This window comes from Rhinolophus ferrumequinum, chromosome 5 (assembly GCF_004115265.2).
Source record: "Rhinolophus ferrumequinum isolate MPI-CBG mRhiFer1 chromosome 5, mRhiFer1_v1.p, whole genome shotgun sequence".
NCBI lineage: Eukaryota > Metazoa > Chordata > Mammalia > Chiroptera > Rhinolophidae > Rhinolophus > Rhinolophus ferrumequinum.
Window position 1 is genome coordinate 27,672,212 of NC_046288.1, and position 19,822 is coordinate 27,692,033.

A 19,822-nucleotide genomic window follows, 5' to 3' on the forward strand; every position below is an offset into this window, starting at 1 on the left:
AGAAGATTGCATAGGTCACTTTCCATCTTAGAGGATGCCTCCATTTTCTCCTTAGAAGTAGTTATAATTTCTAAATACAAAATACCCTCTCAACCCCCGATCTCTATAGTATTTTTGCCAATACCACAAAGCATGGGCATGAAGGCTTAGTAAAAACCATGGTATTAATATCATCATTGTGTATATCTAGGAAACATTTGTAGCTAAGGAAATGCGACAAAGTCTAATATCAAAGCAATTTGCTGGTTTTACCAACTTACCTATTCGCTAATGAAAGCTTTTCAGGGGTTTAGCTGAGACAATACCCTATGTATTTTAGGTGCTATCTTAAAAGATGCAGTCTATGCTTGAAATCATGGCCTGCTATGTGATGCTTTATGTATTTAATTTGCATACATACTTTCAGAGTTCAAGGGATTGAAAGTGAGAATGCATCCCCTAACAAGTAGCCTAGCCATTTCCCTTAGACAAGTTTGTTTTTCATTATTACAACTTAGAGTCAGGCAATTTGGAGGTTTACCATGATCAGAACTACAGATGCTACTTGGTTATTCTGAGTTCCTCTGCGTTAGAATTCAGTGAGAGAAAGTGTTACTCTCTTGGCTGTGGTGATCATTCAAAATACCAGATAAACTACCGTGTTTCCCCAAATATAAGACCTAGTCAGACAATGAGCTCTAATATGTCTTTTGGAGCAAAATTTAATATAAGACCTGTTCATATTTTACTGTAATATAAAACTGGGTCTTAATATAATATAATATAATATAATATAATATAATGTAATGTAATGTAATGTAATGTAATGTAATATAATATAATATAATATAATATAATATAATATAATATAATATAATAAATATAATGTAATATAAAATGCTGGGTCTTATATTAATTTTTGCTCCAAAAGACGCATTAGAACTAATTGTCCATCTAGGTCTCATTTTCGGGGAAACAGAGTATGTTGCCGACATGTGATAAGTGTAGGCAAAATTATGTCTAATATCAAGCAGGTTACCGAACCCATCTTAATAGTCTGATGTCCAATAGTAAAGTTCAGTTGAAAGCTGTGAGAAATCATTCAGATAGGATATATTACCGCACTGATTTTGAGTGCATGAAGATTTGGATCATCTTGCCAAGTAAATAACCCTGACAGAGGAAATGCTGACATAGCATAAGGGGCACATGGAAAATATATGAACAAAATAAAGTATAAGGTTTTACCTCCTGAACATCTCTAAGTTCTGAGAATGTAAGACTTGTGCAAAGTATTCTGGTTGATGGAACTTGATTTCTGCTGTGTTAGGGATGAGAATTTCCTGATCTGAACAGTTTTATGAATGACTGGTAGGGAAAGTCCATTATCATACTTTGTTTTTAAATCCAAGTATATGCTGCAGTTATACTAACTAATGCAGTTGGTGTCACCCAGGAATTTTTGCCAGCTATCTTCTGATGATATTCAGGTAAAGGAAGAAATATGCAGATAATCAGAGAGCAGGAGGGGAAAATCAGGTGAGCAGTGGATATTGAGCAGAAGCCTCTCCTGTGCAATGGTGACCAGTATCAGAAATCAAATGGATGCCTGAAATTGGGTAGTGTGCAGTGCTACAGAGGGCCAGCTCACTTCTCATTGGATCATAGCCATTCACTGAATTCTAATTGCAGAAAATAAACTGGGCAGAGCAAATGTAAACAGTTTTTCTCCGAACACAATAACATTGTAAAAGTAAAAAGTACATCAATATGAATCACCCTTTAAAAACAATGTAACAAATACATTTTCAGCCTTCACAAAAAAATTGTAGAATTTATTTGCATTTTCAATAATGGACACAGTCAAGAAGAAATACTTAATATGTTCCATTATACAGCTATTTTTAAACTGGAAGTAATTTTTAATATACAATATTGAAATGAATAAGAATTTCAAAAAATCAGTAAGCCAGTGGATGTCAGTTATTACCTCAGTCAAATATCAAATACTGAAATTAAATCTTTAGACATGTCGTTAAGTTTATACAGGATAAAGAAAATTCAGTCTTTATTAGTTAAATTAATACAAAACTGATTGAAATATGAACATTTGTCTTTAGTTTTATTTATTTATTTGTGTTGATAAATATTTACTATATGTTTTGGTCAAGAAGGTCTACTATTATCTTCTTATATTTTCTTTGCATAAGAATTAATTGATGAATTTAAATTTGTAGAAGATAGAGCCTGAAAAATAATATAATGATCTTACAGCCCAAGTAAATATTTGTTGTTTTGACCAAAAACTAGACCTTTGATTATAAATGGTGATTATAGATTATGATCATTAGTGATTTTTAATATAGTGAATTTACATTTAACTGTAAGGTTATTGATTGTATTGTTAATTAAAATATTCACAAAATTACTAAAAGTTTTTTGTATTGTTATTTCCCCAAAAAATGATCTGTTCACCTTTAATATATTGCTACATTCTCTGTCCTTGATAAAAAATAATGACTCAATTTATCTCTTTTGTTTGAAGGTAGTACCCAGAGCCTTGCATTAAAGGGCACCCAAGAATACTTGTTGATTAAAGGTGGAACTTAACTCATGATTATCTATGTGTTTAATGGAAATTTGTAGACAGTTCCTAGTGTGATGTGCCATCACAATCACTATCAATGCATGCTCTGACCCCAGTAACACTGGGCAAACAGAAGGGCTTATTTTTTTATTAAGAAAGAAATCAATATTCTTCTTAAAACACACTAATCTTCTATGACGTTTCCCTGATCTGTATGTTCTAGGGGAACTTGGAAATTGTATTTTTCCATGTTCCCTACATCCACCAAATTCAGCTCACATTTTGTGTGCTCCACAGGATTTAGCATATTGTCAGTCAGCATATCACTTCAGGTTAAAAATAAAGAAAAAATTGATATTATGCATAGAATATACATAAAACCATTCATGTCCCTGTGTCAGAAAAGTGAGAGGAAGAGGGTAAAGCCACCTGGGAAAAGACAAAGGAAGAATGGAACACGCTCACTAATTAGTTAATGGTGTTGTTGAATTCTAGGCTTTATTTGTAGGCTAAGGTAGAAGAATAGGAATTTTGAAAACAGGATGGAGATGATATGTTTTCATTAAGGTCATTGTGGCTTAACTACACAGGATTGTCTTTACCACACTTAGAAAAAGTTATTCCCTCTTTTTTTTCTTTCCTGTTTTACCAAATTTTCGACAAGAAAATAAACAACATTTTGTGACCAAAAATATAGCAGATGCCACACAGGCCAGCAGGAATCCAATCACATCCAAAGAGTGGTACTGGAACCAGGTGAGGTGGTGAGCAGCTGGCCGCAGGTGTTTGGCTCCTTTGTGGCGCATGACAAACTCGATCCAGAAGACTGCTCTATCCAGGGGCTTTACAGGTTGATCATGGTGAATCCTTGATAACCTCATAGCATTCTCTTTATAACTGGTAGACAAAAGCATAGACAGAAATTAGAGTTTTTGTTTTTATTAAAGGTTAAGTATGTCATACCTTTGTGTAACATATTAGGTTGGTGCAAAAGTAATTGTGTTTTTTTGCAATTTTTAACCTTTTAAACTGCAATGACTTTTGCTCCAACCTAATATTATATGTTATGCTAGCAAAAAGGGCATAGGTGTGTTGAGGAAACATTTCATTCTTGCTGTGATATAAACTTTGCTGGTTGCATAGCTTTTTAAGAGTTGTAAAGGGCATGGTATGTGAAAAATATTTTTTTAATAGAATGTGGTCAAATGTAAACATATAAAAAAGGAATAAGCCTACTTTTTTCAAGAAGGAATTTTAATATTGTATGAAGTATGATCTCAAGTATTGTTCTAAGACCAAGATTGTGGCTAATCCATATTGTGGGAAAATAGCCATTAAAAAGTCTATAAGCATGGACCCTCATGTCTGACTAGTTAATAATGACAGACAGAGGAAATTGGTGGTCAACTTTGATGAGTCATTTTTGCAGTGTCTGAGATTCCTCCATTGCGCACACTGTGTGTTTGTTATACAAAGGACATTGTCTGTATTAGCAATGTCAAAATTAGATGAGGGTACTAGGGTAATTTTAGAAATGATGAGGAGATGGAATTTGAGTTTTGAAGATAAATAGAAATATCTCACTAGAATTTGAGCCCTAACCATTGTGGCATCACAATAGTCAATGCTATAGAGTCAATATCTCAAAGGGCCTCTCAAACAACAATGGGTATAAATTATATATTTGAAAGGCAAGCTATGTCTTCACTTGACACTTCTTGATGGCTGAGACAGAATTAGTATGTTTCTCTGTGTATTTTTTTTAACAGAAATAAAATTTCCAACCTGGAGACATGAAGATGATGGAAAGGAAGTGGTTTTTGATGGTATGTTCTAGTGTGAGCAGGACATTGTTGGGATTGGGAAGGAGAAATATGATATGATTTCATTCACCAGTGAACGTGGTACAGATCCAGCAGTAAGGGGTACTGTGTTCTTTTTTGTGCACAATGAGAAAGAATAATCATATACTCTTTTAATTGGATAAAAATATAGATAGGGTCAAAACAGTAATTTCACATGCTTCTTTCTAATACATTTTAGGCAATGTGATAAAAGTTTATCTCTCCAAATCAAGTCTTTCACCGTTTATAGAGATTTAATATTTGAAAAACACATATACTTGATAGATAAACTTGTATATGTGAATCTAAATAAAAATATTCTTTCTTATAAATGAGATAGGATAAGAAATAACTATGCTCATATTTAAAATGATTTCATAATTTATTCCACACTAATGCTCTATGACTGTTTTCTTAAAATATTATAATTGAAATTACTGTGGTTTATGTATTTAAATATAATATTTTGTGTTCATTAATTCCTTTAAGTAATAAGAAAATAAGATACAAATACATGCATATTTAAATCTATACTAGATTCTTTTGTTCCCAGATAATTTCAGATAATTAGATTTAGAGTTAATGTTAAGATATTTCAAAATAAATAATTTTAGGTATTTTCTTCAAAAATTCTAAGAGTTATTTGTGATTCTATTGTTTACATCAATAGTTTTCAAATCACCAATAAAATTTAATGAGCATTCTATATAATTAAGCAAAGTTTTAAAAAAATTACAGAATTTACTTACTTTGATATTTAGTAAAATGAACCAAATTACCATTAATTAACAACCTGGTCATAGCCTAATGGATTAGACATCATGACCATCATTTACGAGGAAAAAAAGATATACCATATATGTATGGTATCAGTTGGGTAGTAGACTTGCTGGGGTTATCACCTTGTGAGGTTTATAAATGTCTAATCATTATGTTATTCTGTACACCTGACACTTAATAAAAAAAATAAATTAAAAAAAGATTATAGTAAGCTTTACTGAGCCTCATAACACCATACCCAGCTCCTGAACTGATATTTATAATATTCTGAAAATTATGACTTAAACTTGCATATTAATAAAAGTCATTTGATTTGAATGTGAGTGAGAGGGAATAGTGGACAACCAGGGCTTATGTTTTGCAAGGACTTAAGGCAAATATTGAGTACCTCTCTCTTGGAAATTAATACACTGACTCTTTTGTCTAGAAAACCCCGATTCTAGGGATTTGAACAGATAGTTTTATTCAAAATAGTTCCACTAAAAAAAGCTGCTTAAAATTCCATCTGAGTTTACCTTCTCAGCTACTGCATGAATTTCAGTTATGAATAATGGGAATGGAATGTTATAACTAGCCTTCAACTTTTGCCTCTGAATAAAAATAATTGCATCTAAGATAACCTGGAACAAGTTTAAATATAAGGCACCTATACAAATTCAGAACAGATACTGAGAGAGCAAGATGAAAAACATGTCTTGATAAAAACTTACACAATATTGGGCAAAAAACAAAAAAATGGCAGACTTAGAATTCAAAAAAGAAGAGATTTGAATATAAGAAAAATAAGAGATTTTATATCTATATATAAAACAATGATCCAGAAAAAAATCTGAGAAAGTTTATGTAATCATTATATTATTTATGTTGGAAAAACATTGATAGTTATTTGAAGTCTGAGGGTTGTCTTTTTCTGTTTTTTGTTTTTTGTTTTTTTTTTTTTTTTTTTGCAGTTTTAGCAAATCACTTCAGCAATTTGGGAAATGGAATAATACAGTAGTTTTTGTATTGGTCATGGTATGGTTATTTGAAAGCATACCAATTACAAATGCATGAAACATTGGACATTCTCAAATATGATGGGTAACATAGTCAATGGTAAACCTTTCAAAGCAGTAGTACTTACGAAGGATCATCAATGACTGTTCTCAAGGCGCTGAGCAAATCTGCACTCGTCATTGTGTTTATGTTCACCTCCACTGCTGCTCCTTTGGCCTTCATGTGAGCAATGTTATCAGGCTGGTCAGCAAACATGGGAACTCCCACCATAGGGACTCCATGATAAATTGCTTCATAGATGCCATTGGTTCCACCATGAGTAATAAAAGCTTTTGCTTTGGGATGACCTAGTTTGGGGGGGTGGAGTGAGAAGCTGGTAAAGATTTCATTATAATATTTTAACAATTTCAGAAAGAGTTGGAGAAAAGCTAAGGGATAACTCAATGAAGAAGTCTGAATTTTCTACAGAAGCTGATCACAGGGGTTATTGCTATCTCTAGAAAACTGTGATCCCAGGAAAAGGTGAAATTAACTCCTCTGCATTGTCTGGAAAGATTTTACTGAGGAAGTGATGTCTGAACTGAGATTGAATCTTGAAAAGTGATCAAAGTTTTAACTGAAAATGTTCTATTGTGAACTAGAGGAAGCAGAAATCTATTATATAAGCAATGGACAATTTTTAAATTATGTCTACTTTAAAATAGGCAGTAAAATTTTTATATTATTAAATATTTATTAAATTTATTTGCTGTTAAACACTCAACTTGTCCATGATCCAACTATACAACTTTTTTCCTGTAGTCTTACCAAGAAGATCGTTCTGGGGTATCCAGTCATAGAGCCGAGTATTGGTTCCTAATGTGGCTGGTTTCTTTCCTTTGTATCTCCATAAAACCTGTGGAAAAAATGCTTTAATTTTGCATGTAAACACACACCATTAAGGATTTTTTTTCTTTTTCTTTTTTTCACTGAGGCAGGAAACTTTATTCAGTGCAAACAGCTCAATTATGGAATTTCATGGCTGCTGGCTGTGAGGCAGCCCTGGGGTGAGGCCCCTCTCTGGCTACACAGCTGGGCTCCAGCTGGGCTCCAAAGCTGTTTTTGATGTTTCAGCTCTAGCCAGGGGAAATGCAGTCCTCAACCTTCAGTGTAGGAGGGAAGTACACTCGCTGAATCAGAGGGGAGCTGTCATAAATAGAGAAAAGTCCCTGTCTCTGGTCCCTGGTTGCCCTTTCCATCTACAAATGAGGACTCTAAATCCTTGCAGTTTGATTGGTTTAAACAGCACTTTCCTGATTGCTTGTAGAGCTGCTCTGATTGGTCGGAGAAGATGCTAATGAGAATATAGCTGTGCAGCTCCAATTGGACAGGGACAGTCTCGGTCCTATTGGTTGAAATATGATTCCAGGAATTCCTTTAAAAGGGTTGGCTCAAATGGTAGGAACAGTGCAGGCTGGCAGTTCAGTGTGTCAACTCATGGTTGTTGGCACCAATTCAAAGCCAATAGGAATCCCCAATTTGGGGTGAGGTGAAGAAGGAAACTATTCAGTGCAAATAGCTCAACTGTGACATAGCAAGGCTGTGAGAACACCACAGCTATGGAACAGCTCAACAGTGTTACAGCTCAATGATGAAGCTGCAGGGCTGTGAAACAATATGGCTGTGAGGTGGCTCAGGTGTGAATCCTACTCTGGCTAGACAGTCCTGTTCTGCTCTGCTCTGTTGTACCTGTCTGCTCTACTCCGCTCTGCCTTGCTCTGCTCTGCTTTTCTCTGCTCTGGTTCTGCACGATGTCTTCGATGTTTCATCTTTGGTGTTTCAGCTCTAGCTTGGGAAATGCAGTCTTCAGTTTGAAGGGAAAGTGCACTCCATAAAGAATTTTAAGGCTGTAGAGTTATGTAAAAATCACATAGCCCACTCTATGTGATAATTGAGAGAAATGTACAAACGGTGTAGCTCACAAACATTGAGAGATACAGCAGTTTACTGACATCTACCTGTTTTGAAAGAGCTTATACTAATAGTCTATTAAGTATATAGTATTATCACTTAGAAGTGATGTTTATCACTTAAAACTACGTTATGAAAGGTCAACATCCTAACAAGGTACTTCATAAAATAATGGATTGTAAGCAAACTGTCAAAACTAAAAGAAAGAAAGAAGAAAGAAAGAAAGAAAAAGAAAGAAAGGAAGACAGAAAGAAAGAAACAGGAGGCAGGGAGGGAGGGAGGAAGAAAAGACAATCAATCATCCCAAAACCAGGCAATAAAAATCTAAAGCTAATTACATTTTTGGAAAAACGTTACATTTGAAACCTGACAGCTAGGATGGCCTCCTGACAAATAAATTTACACAGTGTTGTTTGTTTTAATGCTTTTTAATTCCTAACTCTAGTTGACTAAACTGTCCTGTTTATTATATTCCAAACAACTGTGTGCAGAGTTAACAGGAAGCAGACATCCTGACTACCCGACTGAGAATTACAGACATCTTTAGAATTAGCACCACCATGTATAGCTCAAGAATAACTTAGCCTGTTTGCACCTGTAGAAATTCCTTTCTTGGCTTATTGATGCCAACAGAAATTTCCTTTTACCTATGTAATTATTCCCCTTTCCTTTCTGATAAATACTTGCTTTCACTACCTAATCAGAACACTATTTGGATTTCTGCCTGAATCAGTTTTTCCTAGAATTGCAATTCTTTTTTGACCTCAAGCAATTGTTGCCTCTCACTTTGGTCTTTTATTTTTTTAGGTTAACAGAGTATGTAAAGAGTAGAAATCTAGAACTATAATACTTTAAAAAAAAAAATTGAAGTTAACTGAGTATCATAAATTAGAAATATATATTGTTTGACAATAATATGAGGATTTTTAATTGTTTTTTAACTGTAGAAAATACAATTTAGAAAGATTAGGCTTTTAGCTCTTAAGCAAATATACTTCGATAGAGTTCTAATAAAACCTAGAGATATGAAGTATATGCTTGAGCCTGATTCCTCTCAATGTATCACCTCTCTCTTTTCCTGGATCTTGGTGCTAACACACTGGAGAACTTTGGGGAGTAGTCAGTGCAGGCCATAAGATTTTAAATAGTAAGAAGTTATTAGGACCGTAACATTTTTATCTCCATTTCCTTGAAAATGAATGACTTCATTAAAAGTTGTATTTTCATAGTAAAGCAAAGGCTCAATAGGCAAATGATCAAATGTGCCCAAATACAACATTTTAATGTTTTAATTAAAGGTGGTGCCAGTTGTGCTCCATGTATAATGCGTTTCAGCTTTCATCTGGAAAGAGCACTACACTATTAGCCACATTCTGTCTCCAGTTGGCAGAGTAGCTGCTTACTAACATTGGAGGTTGTACTGACCTTCTGTGGAATCTGGGCGAGGGCTGAGGCAATGAGATTGGCTTTTTCTTCTGTGAGGTTTTTGACCATTGACCCCAGAGAAAACACCACAATGCCATATTCACCTGAACTTTGGACAAATTCTTCCATTTCCTGCAGTGATAAAATTACTTCTATTACGAAAGTATAGGGTCACAGTGGAAAAAAGTTCAATACACTTTTAAATAGGCAGAGTCAAGAAAAGTATCAGACATATTGTTAGACTGGTTCTGTCTTCTGCCACATAGAATAATTTAGTCTCTTTAAGAGAAAATATGTTTCTGAAAACTGTGGCTTAAATATATAATGAGTGATTACAAATAAAGGCATGGAGTCAAACCGTTGTACCTAAGGAATAGTTGATAAGAGGCAGACTTTCTCCTGGTATATGGAAGTATTATTCCCAAAGCTTAATATATAAACCAAAAGACTTGTTTGCAAACTCATAAAAACGCTCCTTGGAGGGAAACCCAAAAAAGAATTTTGAAATAGGCTTTAAATATTTTTAGCATACCAGTTTACAGCCAATAAATTGATTTAACTTTCTTAGGTATTTAGAATATTTTTTAAAATTTATTAATTCCCTGATTCATAGGGCTAAAAAGGGCTTTTTTATGGGATAGATAGTAATATGTTTAAAAGGTGACAGCACAGTTAAACTCTTGCTACAATCATAACATTTATGAGACAGTGATTCTCTGTCTTCCACAAGAGTGGGACAATAACTACATACCCTTAATTTGAGACTTAGCACAGAAGTAAAATATAAATTTCTCTGCAAAATAAAATTCTCTTGTTCATTGCTTACAGTTATGCAAGTTGAGTACTGTTAAGTCTGGGATTGGAGTCTGACATCATAATCTATGTGAATATAACCCTCTAGAGATGTGACATGCATTCCCTTTGTAACTATTTGTGGTTGCCCTGCAATCACTGATGTTTTTCAATTTAAGGCTAATAAAATTACTAGGGGAAAGATGATGCCATAAATGAAAGTAGACTACTATTTTTAGCTCAGTTCGTGTTAAGAAAATGTCTCTGAAGTCCCAAGAATTGGCTTTATTATTTTGATCTCCCTAAACAGATAAAGATTGAATAAAAAATCATATGCAGTATACACAGACACACATACACACACACACACACACACACACACACACACACGCTAAAATTTACATATCTAGGTGTTTGATTCAGATTCTTGATTTGACTGCCTCTCATTGCTCTTTTATTCTGTGTATTCAGTGACTGGCATAATTCTTTCATCTGAGGTAGAAGCCATGATTGGAATTCATGTTGCCCAAATATCTATATTGGTTATTGGGTTTGAAATGGAATAATTCCCCCTCTTGTAAAACATGTCTGAGTTGTTTTTGTGAAATTGTATATGTATGAAAGTATGGATGGGAGGATAAACATAATAGCGTGGCAAGGTATTATCTAGTGAGCCGTGGAATATGTCATATCGCTTACTGCATGTTATTTAGATATTGGTTCATTATCTCCTGTAATAATATTCTAGAGCTTGCCTGCAGCTATAACTTGGCTGATAAGAAAAGTGTATTCAGATTCCTGAAATGAAATTTTAAACAAATATGCACCTTGCACTAAACAGAAATCAACTCTTCTGGGAACACCATTTAACTTCCAATCTTCTACAGACATTATTTTTGTTTACCTACAACCCAGGCAAATGAATGTCTGTCTCCTCACTCTCTATTGACAAAGATAGTTAAATATAATATTATTACTATTTTTACCTATTATTGTTTTGCTTCTTAATATTGTTTTCTTCCAATACTTCTGGAAGTCTACATTTATACTTTGATAACTTTGGAATGTGTTATACATTTTTCCTTTTTCCTCCAAAAAAACTTGATGTCATGTTTATAAAGAATCAATTCAACATTTGAGTCTCCCAGTTCTATAATTTCTGCTTTATATAAATGACTCCCAATCTATTTCTAGTGCTCTCTTCTGGGATAGAGACCTTGTATTACCCAGATTATTTCTAGAATTCTCCACCTGAAAATCCCTTTGGTTCCTTACAGTAAATTTAAAATTGAACTGGTAATTGTCATCTCAAAAAAGTGTGTCCACTAATTGTTTCTTATTTCAGTAAAGGTAACTGCTATCCAAGAAGCCATATGTGATTCCATGTCTTCTGACATTACTTACTTTTTCTTAATTACCAAGTACTGTGGCATCTACCCAAGAGTTCTCATGAAAGCCTCTTTGTCACTCAATTGTAACAAGTGTTCCTATTCATAACTCCATCATGATAGTTAGGATAACTACAGCAGTCTCCTTAGTGACTTCCAAGCTCTAGTTTCCTGTCTCTTCAATTTAGTTCCCACACTGTAGACACACTAATATTTTCAATATGTTCCTTAAATCACTTCATTCTTCAGTTTAAATATCAAAGTAAAGTCCAGAAAAAAAAAGTAATATCACTCATAAGAGACTCATATGACTTGGAAAATTGATTTGGTGTAGCAAACTGAAAAGATCCAGCAGCATATGTCTGCTATTTAGGCTATAAACTTTAAAGGAAAAATCAGAATTCTTATCACAAGGTACAAAAATCCTTCATTATAAAAACTTACCTTAGGTAATGGTTTGGCAGGTTTACAATGCAATCCTCCTACAAACTCAAAATTAGGTAAGTATGGACGAGGAAATTCAAAATCCCAATATGTCCGCATTAGCCAAATTTCTGCTTTGCCCATAGTCTCACATAACGTAGTGGGTCTTCCTGGAGAACATAAAGAAAGTTGGGTGGAAGTTACTACCATATAAGGAAGGAAGAAGGGAGGGAGGGAAGGAAAAAGGGAAGGGAGGAAAAGAGGAAGGGAGGAATATGAGAAAGAGAGAGGGAGAGGATATTTGGGTAGTGAAAGAACAGTAATGTGTAAAATAAAACTACATTCAATAAAAAAATTGTACAAAATCAAATAAGAATAAATTCACAAAAACAAATTCAATTAAAAAATTTAACCAGAACTCCAAGTACTGATGAATTTAATACTGATTGTTTCCCTCCAATTAGATGGCAGGTGATAGATTAACCCCCTCATATCAGTACCAAATCACCTCTCAATAGTTTTCTAATTTCCAATCAGAAATGTATATCTACCTTCCAGCTTGTTATAGTTTCTGGGTCGCTCACAATGGTGAAGAATCCCACCACTATCAGTTTATCTTATTTTCCTGAGTCAAATCCAATCACTTCAATTAATTTGCCATCCTTTTCTCAGTAGGAATTTCCTGATTAATTTATACCCAGTACAACCCTCTTTGTAAGGTGAAGTACACATTCCACATTACCAATATCATACACTTATTGTTACCTTTAAATGATGTTTTATTGAAAAGGACAGATTCTAACTATTAATTTTAGGAGATTTGTGGAGAAAAACAAATATTTGCAAATGACCAGGTCAACCATTTTCACACCCAGAAATAATGTTTTGCATCTAGGCAAAGAAACGTTTAGATGACAATCTTCCTTTCTTAAGGATTCTAATCAAAATTGGTGATGATATATACGTCGGGTTAGATAGCCTCATTTTAGTCATTATTTTGTACTGTTTGAATATATGTCTGAGATTATACAGCCAAATGCCTTAATTTGGTAATGAAGAAGCATTTCACAAAGACAGTTTGAAATTGCCAGAGATTGGATGAGAACACCACTTCACAGCTTCCACGCCAATGTTTATGTCCTTTAGATGTCTTGTTGCATGTGTGTGATAGCCTACCTTCATTACCAACTCCCTAGGTGAAATCATTGTGCATAAACTGTAGACTACATTTTAAGAAAGACCTAGCTGAAAGTACTCACAAAAATTTTATATTTGAAGTGGTGATGCACAGTATAAAATATAAAACCAATCAAAAGTGAAGAGGACAGTGACGTCATAAAAATGGTGGAGTGAGGTGAGCCTCTGGAAATCTCCTCTGGAATTTACAACAAATTGAACATCTATAACTCCACAAAGGACTCCCTGCACAGCAGACAGGCAAGATGAAGAGTTTCACTACTGAATTCACCTAAAGGTGAGCAAATCAGGCAAGCAGGGGAGGAGGGAAAAGAGACGTGCAGGGACGGAAATGCGTGGGCTCAGGACGCAGACCTAGCTCAGTGCTCCAAGCTCGCTGCATCCCGGAACTACCGCAGCTGTGGGAGAGGGAAGAACTCGGACTGCTAGGGCTCCGCTTATGGCCCACAGGGCTGAGGGGGCAGCATACAACACGGCTGAACCCAATGCTCACGGTAGAGACCTCGGAGCAAAGACTGAGGGAAGAAGGCTGAAAACGGTGGGTTAAGCCCTCACTGCTACAGAGAACGGAAGCCTTACGCACTGAGACTTGTCACCCCCTTCTTATCCTCCCTGAGCTCGCCCCAATAAACTTTAATTAAAAAAAAAAGTGAAGAGAATGAAATTGAGCAAAGGTATGCAAAAATTGGTAAATAATTTTATAAGACATTGTAAATGTCATACTGAGAAATTATGAAACAAAAAATATGCAAGTAAAATTTACCAGCAATCTTTCCCCCATAATTATGTTATTATACAAAGTGAGTTATGAACACAGTGAAGAATGATGTAAATAATATATAATTAATAAATTGGCTATTAAATTTGAGTTACCATGTCAATATAGTTATTGCTTGAATTTATTATATTAATCCTACATAATAAGTCTACTGAGGGCTTTTAATTTTGAAGAATTCTTAGAGGTAGCCTGAATTTATGGCAATATGCCTTAAAATATATGTGAGATGGGAAATTCAGTGGGAGACCGTTACCAGTTCCTCGAAGGTAAGTCGTGTTAGCTGTGTCAATCTAGAGACAACATTTCTCGGCTCCCAAAATTATTCTTTCCAAAGGCCTGAGAGAAAAATTAATACTGGGGATGCCAAGAAAATGAATACAAGTGGATACTTTGGTCAACATTGCTCAAGCAGTAGTTTGCCATAATCAGAAGTGTCTGGACGCTGATGGTAACCACTTGGTGCACCTCTGGAAATTGCAGAAGTCAAACGTGACTTGTATTCATCTTTTGTTACCAGTATATATTGAGTATTACAATTTTAATATAGTTTTCCTTTCTTAAAATGTATACATTGTTTTGGCACCCTCTGTATGTACAATTTCTGAATCACCATTTAAAAATTAATATTTTATATTAGAACAAGGGTGGCAAACTGACCTACGACAAGAATGGTATGTCCCAAAAAACAGTTGCAGGGACCCTGGATGTTTCTTGTAAGAGGTTTTATTCCTTTATCAGAGCCTACCCTAGTTCCACCAATCTGCAATGAACAGCAGTTACCGAGAGTAACTGATTATGTGTCTCTCTTTGAAAATTGACTAATTCTGAGTTCAAGATTCAACTTCAGAGTCCTGTCTACTGACAAATAGAGAATGTAAAAATTGTATTTTCAATTTTTTGGATGGATTAAGCACTTTAGCTTTGTTTACTGAGCGTATGATAAAATACATATATAATACAAAGATATAAAGAATATTATACATATTGTGTCTTTAAACATCATGCTGAATAGTTTTTGAAACAATTCTCACTTTGTGGTATTTGACAATTTAGATGTAGCCCATCAGTAATATGCAGTCAGTTTGTATTTCCTAGTGACTCATAAATATAGTTCTTGGAGGCAGCTGAGTGGTGCTTTGGCTCAGTCCCAACTGAAGCAGGCCACCAGGGGTGCCATTCCCAAGGCCTCCTAGGAGGAACCCCACCACAGGTTAAGTTCAGCCACAGCCTGTGTCCTGCCTGGGGCCACCTGACATGAGCCACAAAGCAAACCACAGATGGCAGCCACCTTTGCTGGGCTTGGAGTTGCCTTGAGAGGCTAAGCTGTGAACTGGGGCTGGCTGCCAGTAGTGCTGGGCTTGTGGCTGCTCAGCAAGAGCTATGCGGGAATGCTGAGGCCAGATGGTGATTGTTTGGGGTTTGTGAACCTTCGAGAGATTTTTGGAAAAGCCATAGCATGGGCTAGGACAGGCCATTTATACATCAAAGCCACTGGAAGCAGGTTGGGTGGGTCCAAAAGTTGTGTTGGGTGGGGTCTCAGGGAATCACCAGGGCAGGGCCAGTGGTGTTATCCAGGTTGATGGAGACTCAAGTATGGCACCCACTTGCTTCTGCACACCAGGAGTGGGAGAGCACAATAAAGGAACAATGGAGTCTGCCAGCATTTCTGTCTGGGAGACAGCTTCCCCTCCTGCCCTCATTCTGCAGCCAGACAACTCAGTTCCTCTGTTTGTCCCTGGCAACTCTTAAGTTGCTGCCTCAGTGCTGGAGCTTAGAGCAGGTGAGTCCATCGGTGATTAAGTCCATGCATGGTCCCTTTAACAAGAATGTCTGGGACTCCAACCATCCTCTGTCTCACTCAACCACGATTTTTGCTGGTTTCCATATCCAGTAGTTATGGGGACTTTTTTCCCTGGGGAATCCCAGACTGGGGAGCCTGGTATGGGGCTGGGACCCCTCACTCCTCCAGCAGGATCTCTGCAGCCGACATAGCTCTCCGAATTTTTGACTGCCACACTAGGGTGTGGGACCAGCTCGTTCTGTGTTTCCACCCCTCCTACCAGTCTCAAGGTGGCTTCTTCTATATGTCGTTCGTTGTAGGACTACTGTTCAGCTCGACTTCAAGCAATTATCAATGATGGTTGTTCTGTAGTTTAGTTATAATTCTGATGTGGTCATGAGAAGAGGCAAGCACAGCATTTACCTGCTTTGCCGTCTCCTAAACCTATTTTTTAATCACAGCAAAACTGAGGGAAGGTTGAGATATTTCCCATATACTCTTGTTTTGGCAATTATGCATAAAGTTGCTCTAACCATCCACATACACATTTTTGTGTGGGCATGTTTTCAACTCCTTTGGGTAAATACCAAGGAGCACAATATATGGTAAGAGTATGTTTACTTTTGTAAGAAACTGTTAAAGTGTCTTCTAAAGTGGCTGTACCATTTTGTATTTCCATTTTCAATAAATGAGAGTTCCTGTTCCACAACTCACCAGCATTTGGTGTTGTCTGTGTTCCACATTTTGGTCATTCTAATAGATGTGTAGTGGTATCTTGTTGTTTAAATTTGCATTTCCCGCATGGCAAATGATATGCAGAATTGTGTTTTATGCTTATATATTTGCCAACTGTATGTCTTCTTTGGTGAGGTGTCTGTTAATGTCTTTGACCTATTTTTAAAATCAGGTTTCATGTTTTCTTATTCTTGAGCTTTAAGAATTTTTTTAAAAAACATTTTTGGTAATGGTTCTTTATCAAACATGGCTTTTGCAAATATTGTTTCCCAGTGTTTGTCTTATCTTTTCATTCTCATGACCTTGTCTTTAACAAAATAGAATTTTTAAATTTTAATAAAGTCCATCTTATCCATTATGTCTTTCATGGATTGTGTCTTGGTTTGGTGTTATATCTAAAAAGTCCTTGGTATTCCTAAGGTCACCTAGGTTTTCTCCTATGTTATTTTTTTAAGGAGTTTTGTAGTTTTCAATTTTACAGTTAGATCAATAATTCATGTTGAGTTAAATTTTGTGAAACTTCAAAAGTCTGTGTCTAAATTTTTTGTTTTTTTTGCATGTGGAAATTCAGTTATTGCAGCATTACTTTTGGAAAGACTATATCTACTGTATTGTCTTTGTTCCTTTGCCAAAGATCAATTTACTATGTGGTGTGGGTCTATTCATGGGTTCTATTCCATAGATCTCTGTTCCATTGATCTATTTACCTGTTCTTTTTCTAATATGACACTATCTTGATTACTGTAGCTTTATAGTATGTCTTAAAGTTGGATAGTGTTCATCCTCCAACTTTGTCCCTCTTAAATATTGTTGATGATCTGGAATATTTTGCCTCTCCATGTAAACTTCAGAATCAATTTGTCAATATCCATGTAATAACTTGCTGGGGTTTTGAATGGGATTTCATTGAATCTTGGATCAAGTTGGAAAGAACTGACATCTTGACAATATTGAATTGTTCTATCCATGCACATGGCATATCTATCTATTTATTTAGTTCTTTGATTTTGTTCATCAGTGTTTTGTAGTTTTCCTCATATAAATCTTGTGTATATTTTGTTAGATTTATATGTAAGTATTAATTTTTGGAGGTGCTAATATAAATGACATTGTGCTTTAATTTCAAATTCCACTCATTCATTACTAGTATATACGAAAGTGATTGAGTTTTCTATATGAATTGTGTATACTGTAACCTTGCTATATTTGCTTATTAGTTCCAGGAAGGTTTTTTGTTGTTGTTGTTGTTGTTGGTGGTGGTTTTTTTATCCTTTCAGATTTTCTACATATTTTGCTTAATGATGGATAAATAATCTTAGAAATGTTTTGTTAGGTGATTTCGTTGTGCAAACATCATAGAGTATACTTACACAAACCTAGATGGTGTAGCCTACTACACACCTAGGCTATACGGTATAGCTTATTGCTTCTAAGCTACAAACCTATTCATCATGTTACTGTAATGAATAGGTAGTTGCAACAATGGTATTTGTGTATCTAAATAAATCTAAGCATAGAAAAGGCACTGTAATAACACAGTATAAAAGGTTTTTTTTATGGTATACCTGTATAGGGTTCTTGCTGTGACTGAAACTTGCAGGACTGGAAGTTGCTCTGGGTGAGTCAGTGAGTGAGTGGTGAGTGAATGTGAAGGCCTGGAACATGACTGTCCACTGCTGTCGACTTTATAAGCACTGTACACTTAGGCTATGTTAAATGTATAAAAATGTTTTTTTTTTTAATAATAAATTGACCTTAGCTTACTGTAACTTTTCTTACTTTATATGTTTTTAAAATATTTTCAGTATTTTCAATTCTTTTCTAATAGCACTTAGCTTAAAACAAGCACATTGTACAGCTGTACAAACATATTTTCTTTATATACTTATTTTATGTTATTTTTTTAATATTTTAAAAATTTTAAACATGTTTTTAAACAGTGAGTGAGCCACCTGGCTGCAAACCTGCCTTCAAAGAGGTCTTTCCTCAGTCTTGGACTGCCCTGAGCTTTCAGTCTTCTACCTAGATCTCAAAGCTCACACAAAGGCACAATTGGTTCTTGATATCTGAAAGGATAATACCCTCTCCCCTTGTAACTCTTCTTCTTGAGTACATTGATTATTCTTAGCTCTTTGCTCTTCTATATTGATTTTGAAATCACATGTAAAATTCTACAAAAAGTGTCAAGTTTTATGACACACATTTATACACAGGTTGTGTTTACTGGCTGTTTAATTATTTGCTGTTAAATCAATGCAGAATAAATTCAATTTACATATACAGCTAAGGGTTTTTTAAGTGGGTTTCTTTGAATGTTAATTCAGAGAAACTTATATCTAATGGGAAATCAGTGTTATGGACTGAACTGTGTTCCTCTACCATTCATATGTTGACATCTGACTGTATTTAGAGATAGGTCTTTTAAAGAAGTAAATAAGGTTAAATGAAGTCAGAAGAGTGGGCCCTAATTCAAGATGACTGGTTTCCTATAAGAAGAGGAAGAGACTCTAGGTATGTGTATATACACAGGAAAGAATATGAGAGGATAAAGCAAGAAGGTCATTGTCTACAAGCCAGGGAGACAGGCTGCAAGAGAAACCAGCCAGACTACACTGTAGTCTTGGACTTCTAGTTTCCAGAACTGCGAGAAAATGAATTTCTGTTTTTGATGCCACCTAATTTATGGTATTTAGTTATGGCAGCCCTAGAACACTAATATAAACAGGGAGTTAAATCAGTTAATATTTCTAATACTCAATATGATCTTTCATTTCTTAGTTCATGTTCCTTAACAATGCTCAAAAATAGTTGGAGTGGAAGCCAGCCTCAGTTGATGGAATCAGATGAGAGTAATATATGTGAAAATTGCAAAGCAAAACCATTCTTTGTTAGGAAGGACAAGCAATGAAAAGTAGACAGAATATATGTAATTCATGAAGTAAAAAAATATGCTATCTTTCGAAATCTCAAGCTATAAACTCTTTTAGAGTTTTCTATTTAATTGTTCAGGCTTCTGTACAATACTCCCTGAAGCAGTATAAGCATTCTAGGAAACTTTTCAGTATAGCCAGCCATCATGATACAGTTCACATAAGACTTACTGAAGTTTCATCGTAAAATTATGAGAGACTAGAATGATAGGTACTCTAGGCCAACAGGAACATGGTA

General features: G+C 35.1%; 1 protein-coding gene across 3 annotated transcripts in view; it reads right to left on the bottom strand.

The window, feature by feature from the left end:
- Positions 1 to 1,850: 1,850 nt before the first annotated feature.
- Positions 1,851 to 19,822, bottom strand: part of UGT2A2 (UDP glucuronosyltransferase family 2 member A2) — a 53,820-nt gene continuing 35,848 nt past the window's right edge. The window contains exons 2-6 of one of the 3 annotated variants that reach the window (XM_033106185.1): positions 12,186 to 12,334; positions 9,562 to 9,693; positions 6,994 to 7,081; positions 6,314 to 6,533; positions 1,851 to 3,463 (exon numbers count right to left, since the gene is read on the bottom strand). In XM_033106185.1, the coding sequence (XP_032962076.1) occupies positions 3,184 to 3,463; positions 6,314 to 6,533; positions 6,994 to 7,081; positions 9,562 to 9,693; positions 12,186 to 12,334 (869 nt within the window). In that variant the 3' untranslated portion in view covers positions 1,851 to 3,183. The remainder of the gene's footprint in view (positions 3,464 to 6,313; positions 6,534 to 6,993; positions 7,082 to 9,561; positions 9,694 to 12,185; positions 12,335 to 19,822) is intronic. The other 2 variants (XM_033106187.1, XM_033106186.1) reach the window with 2 other exon arrangements.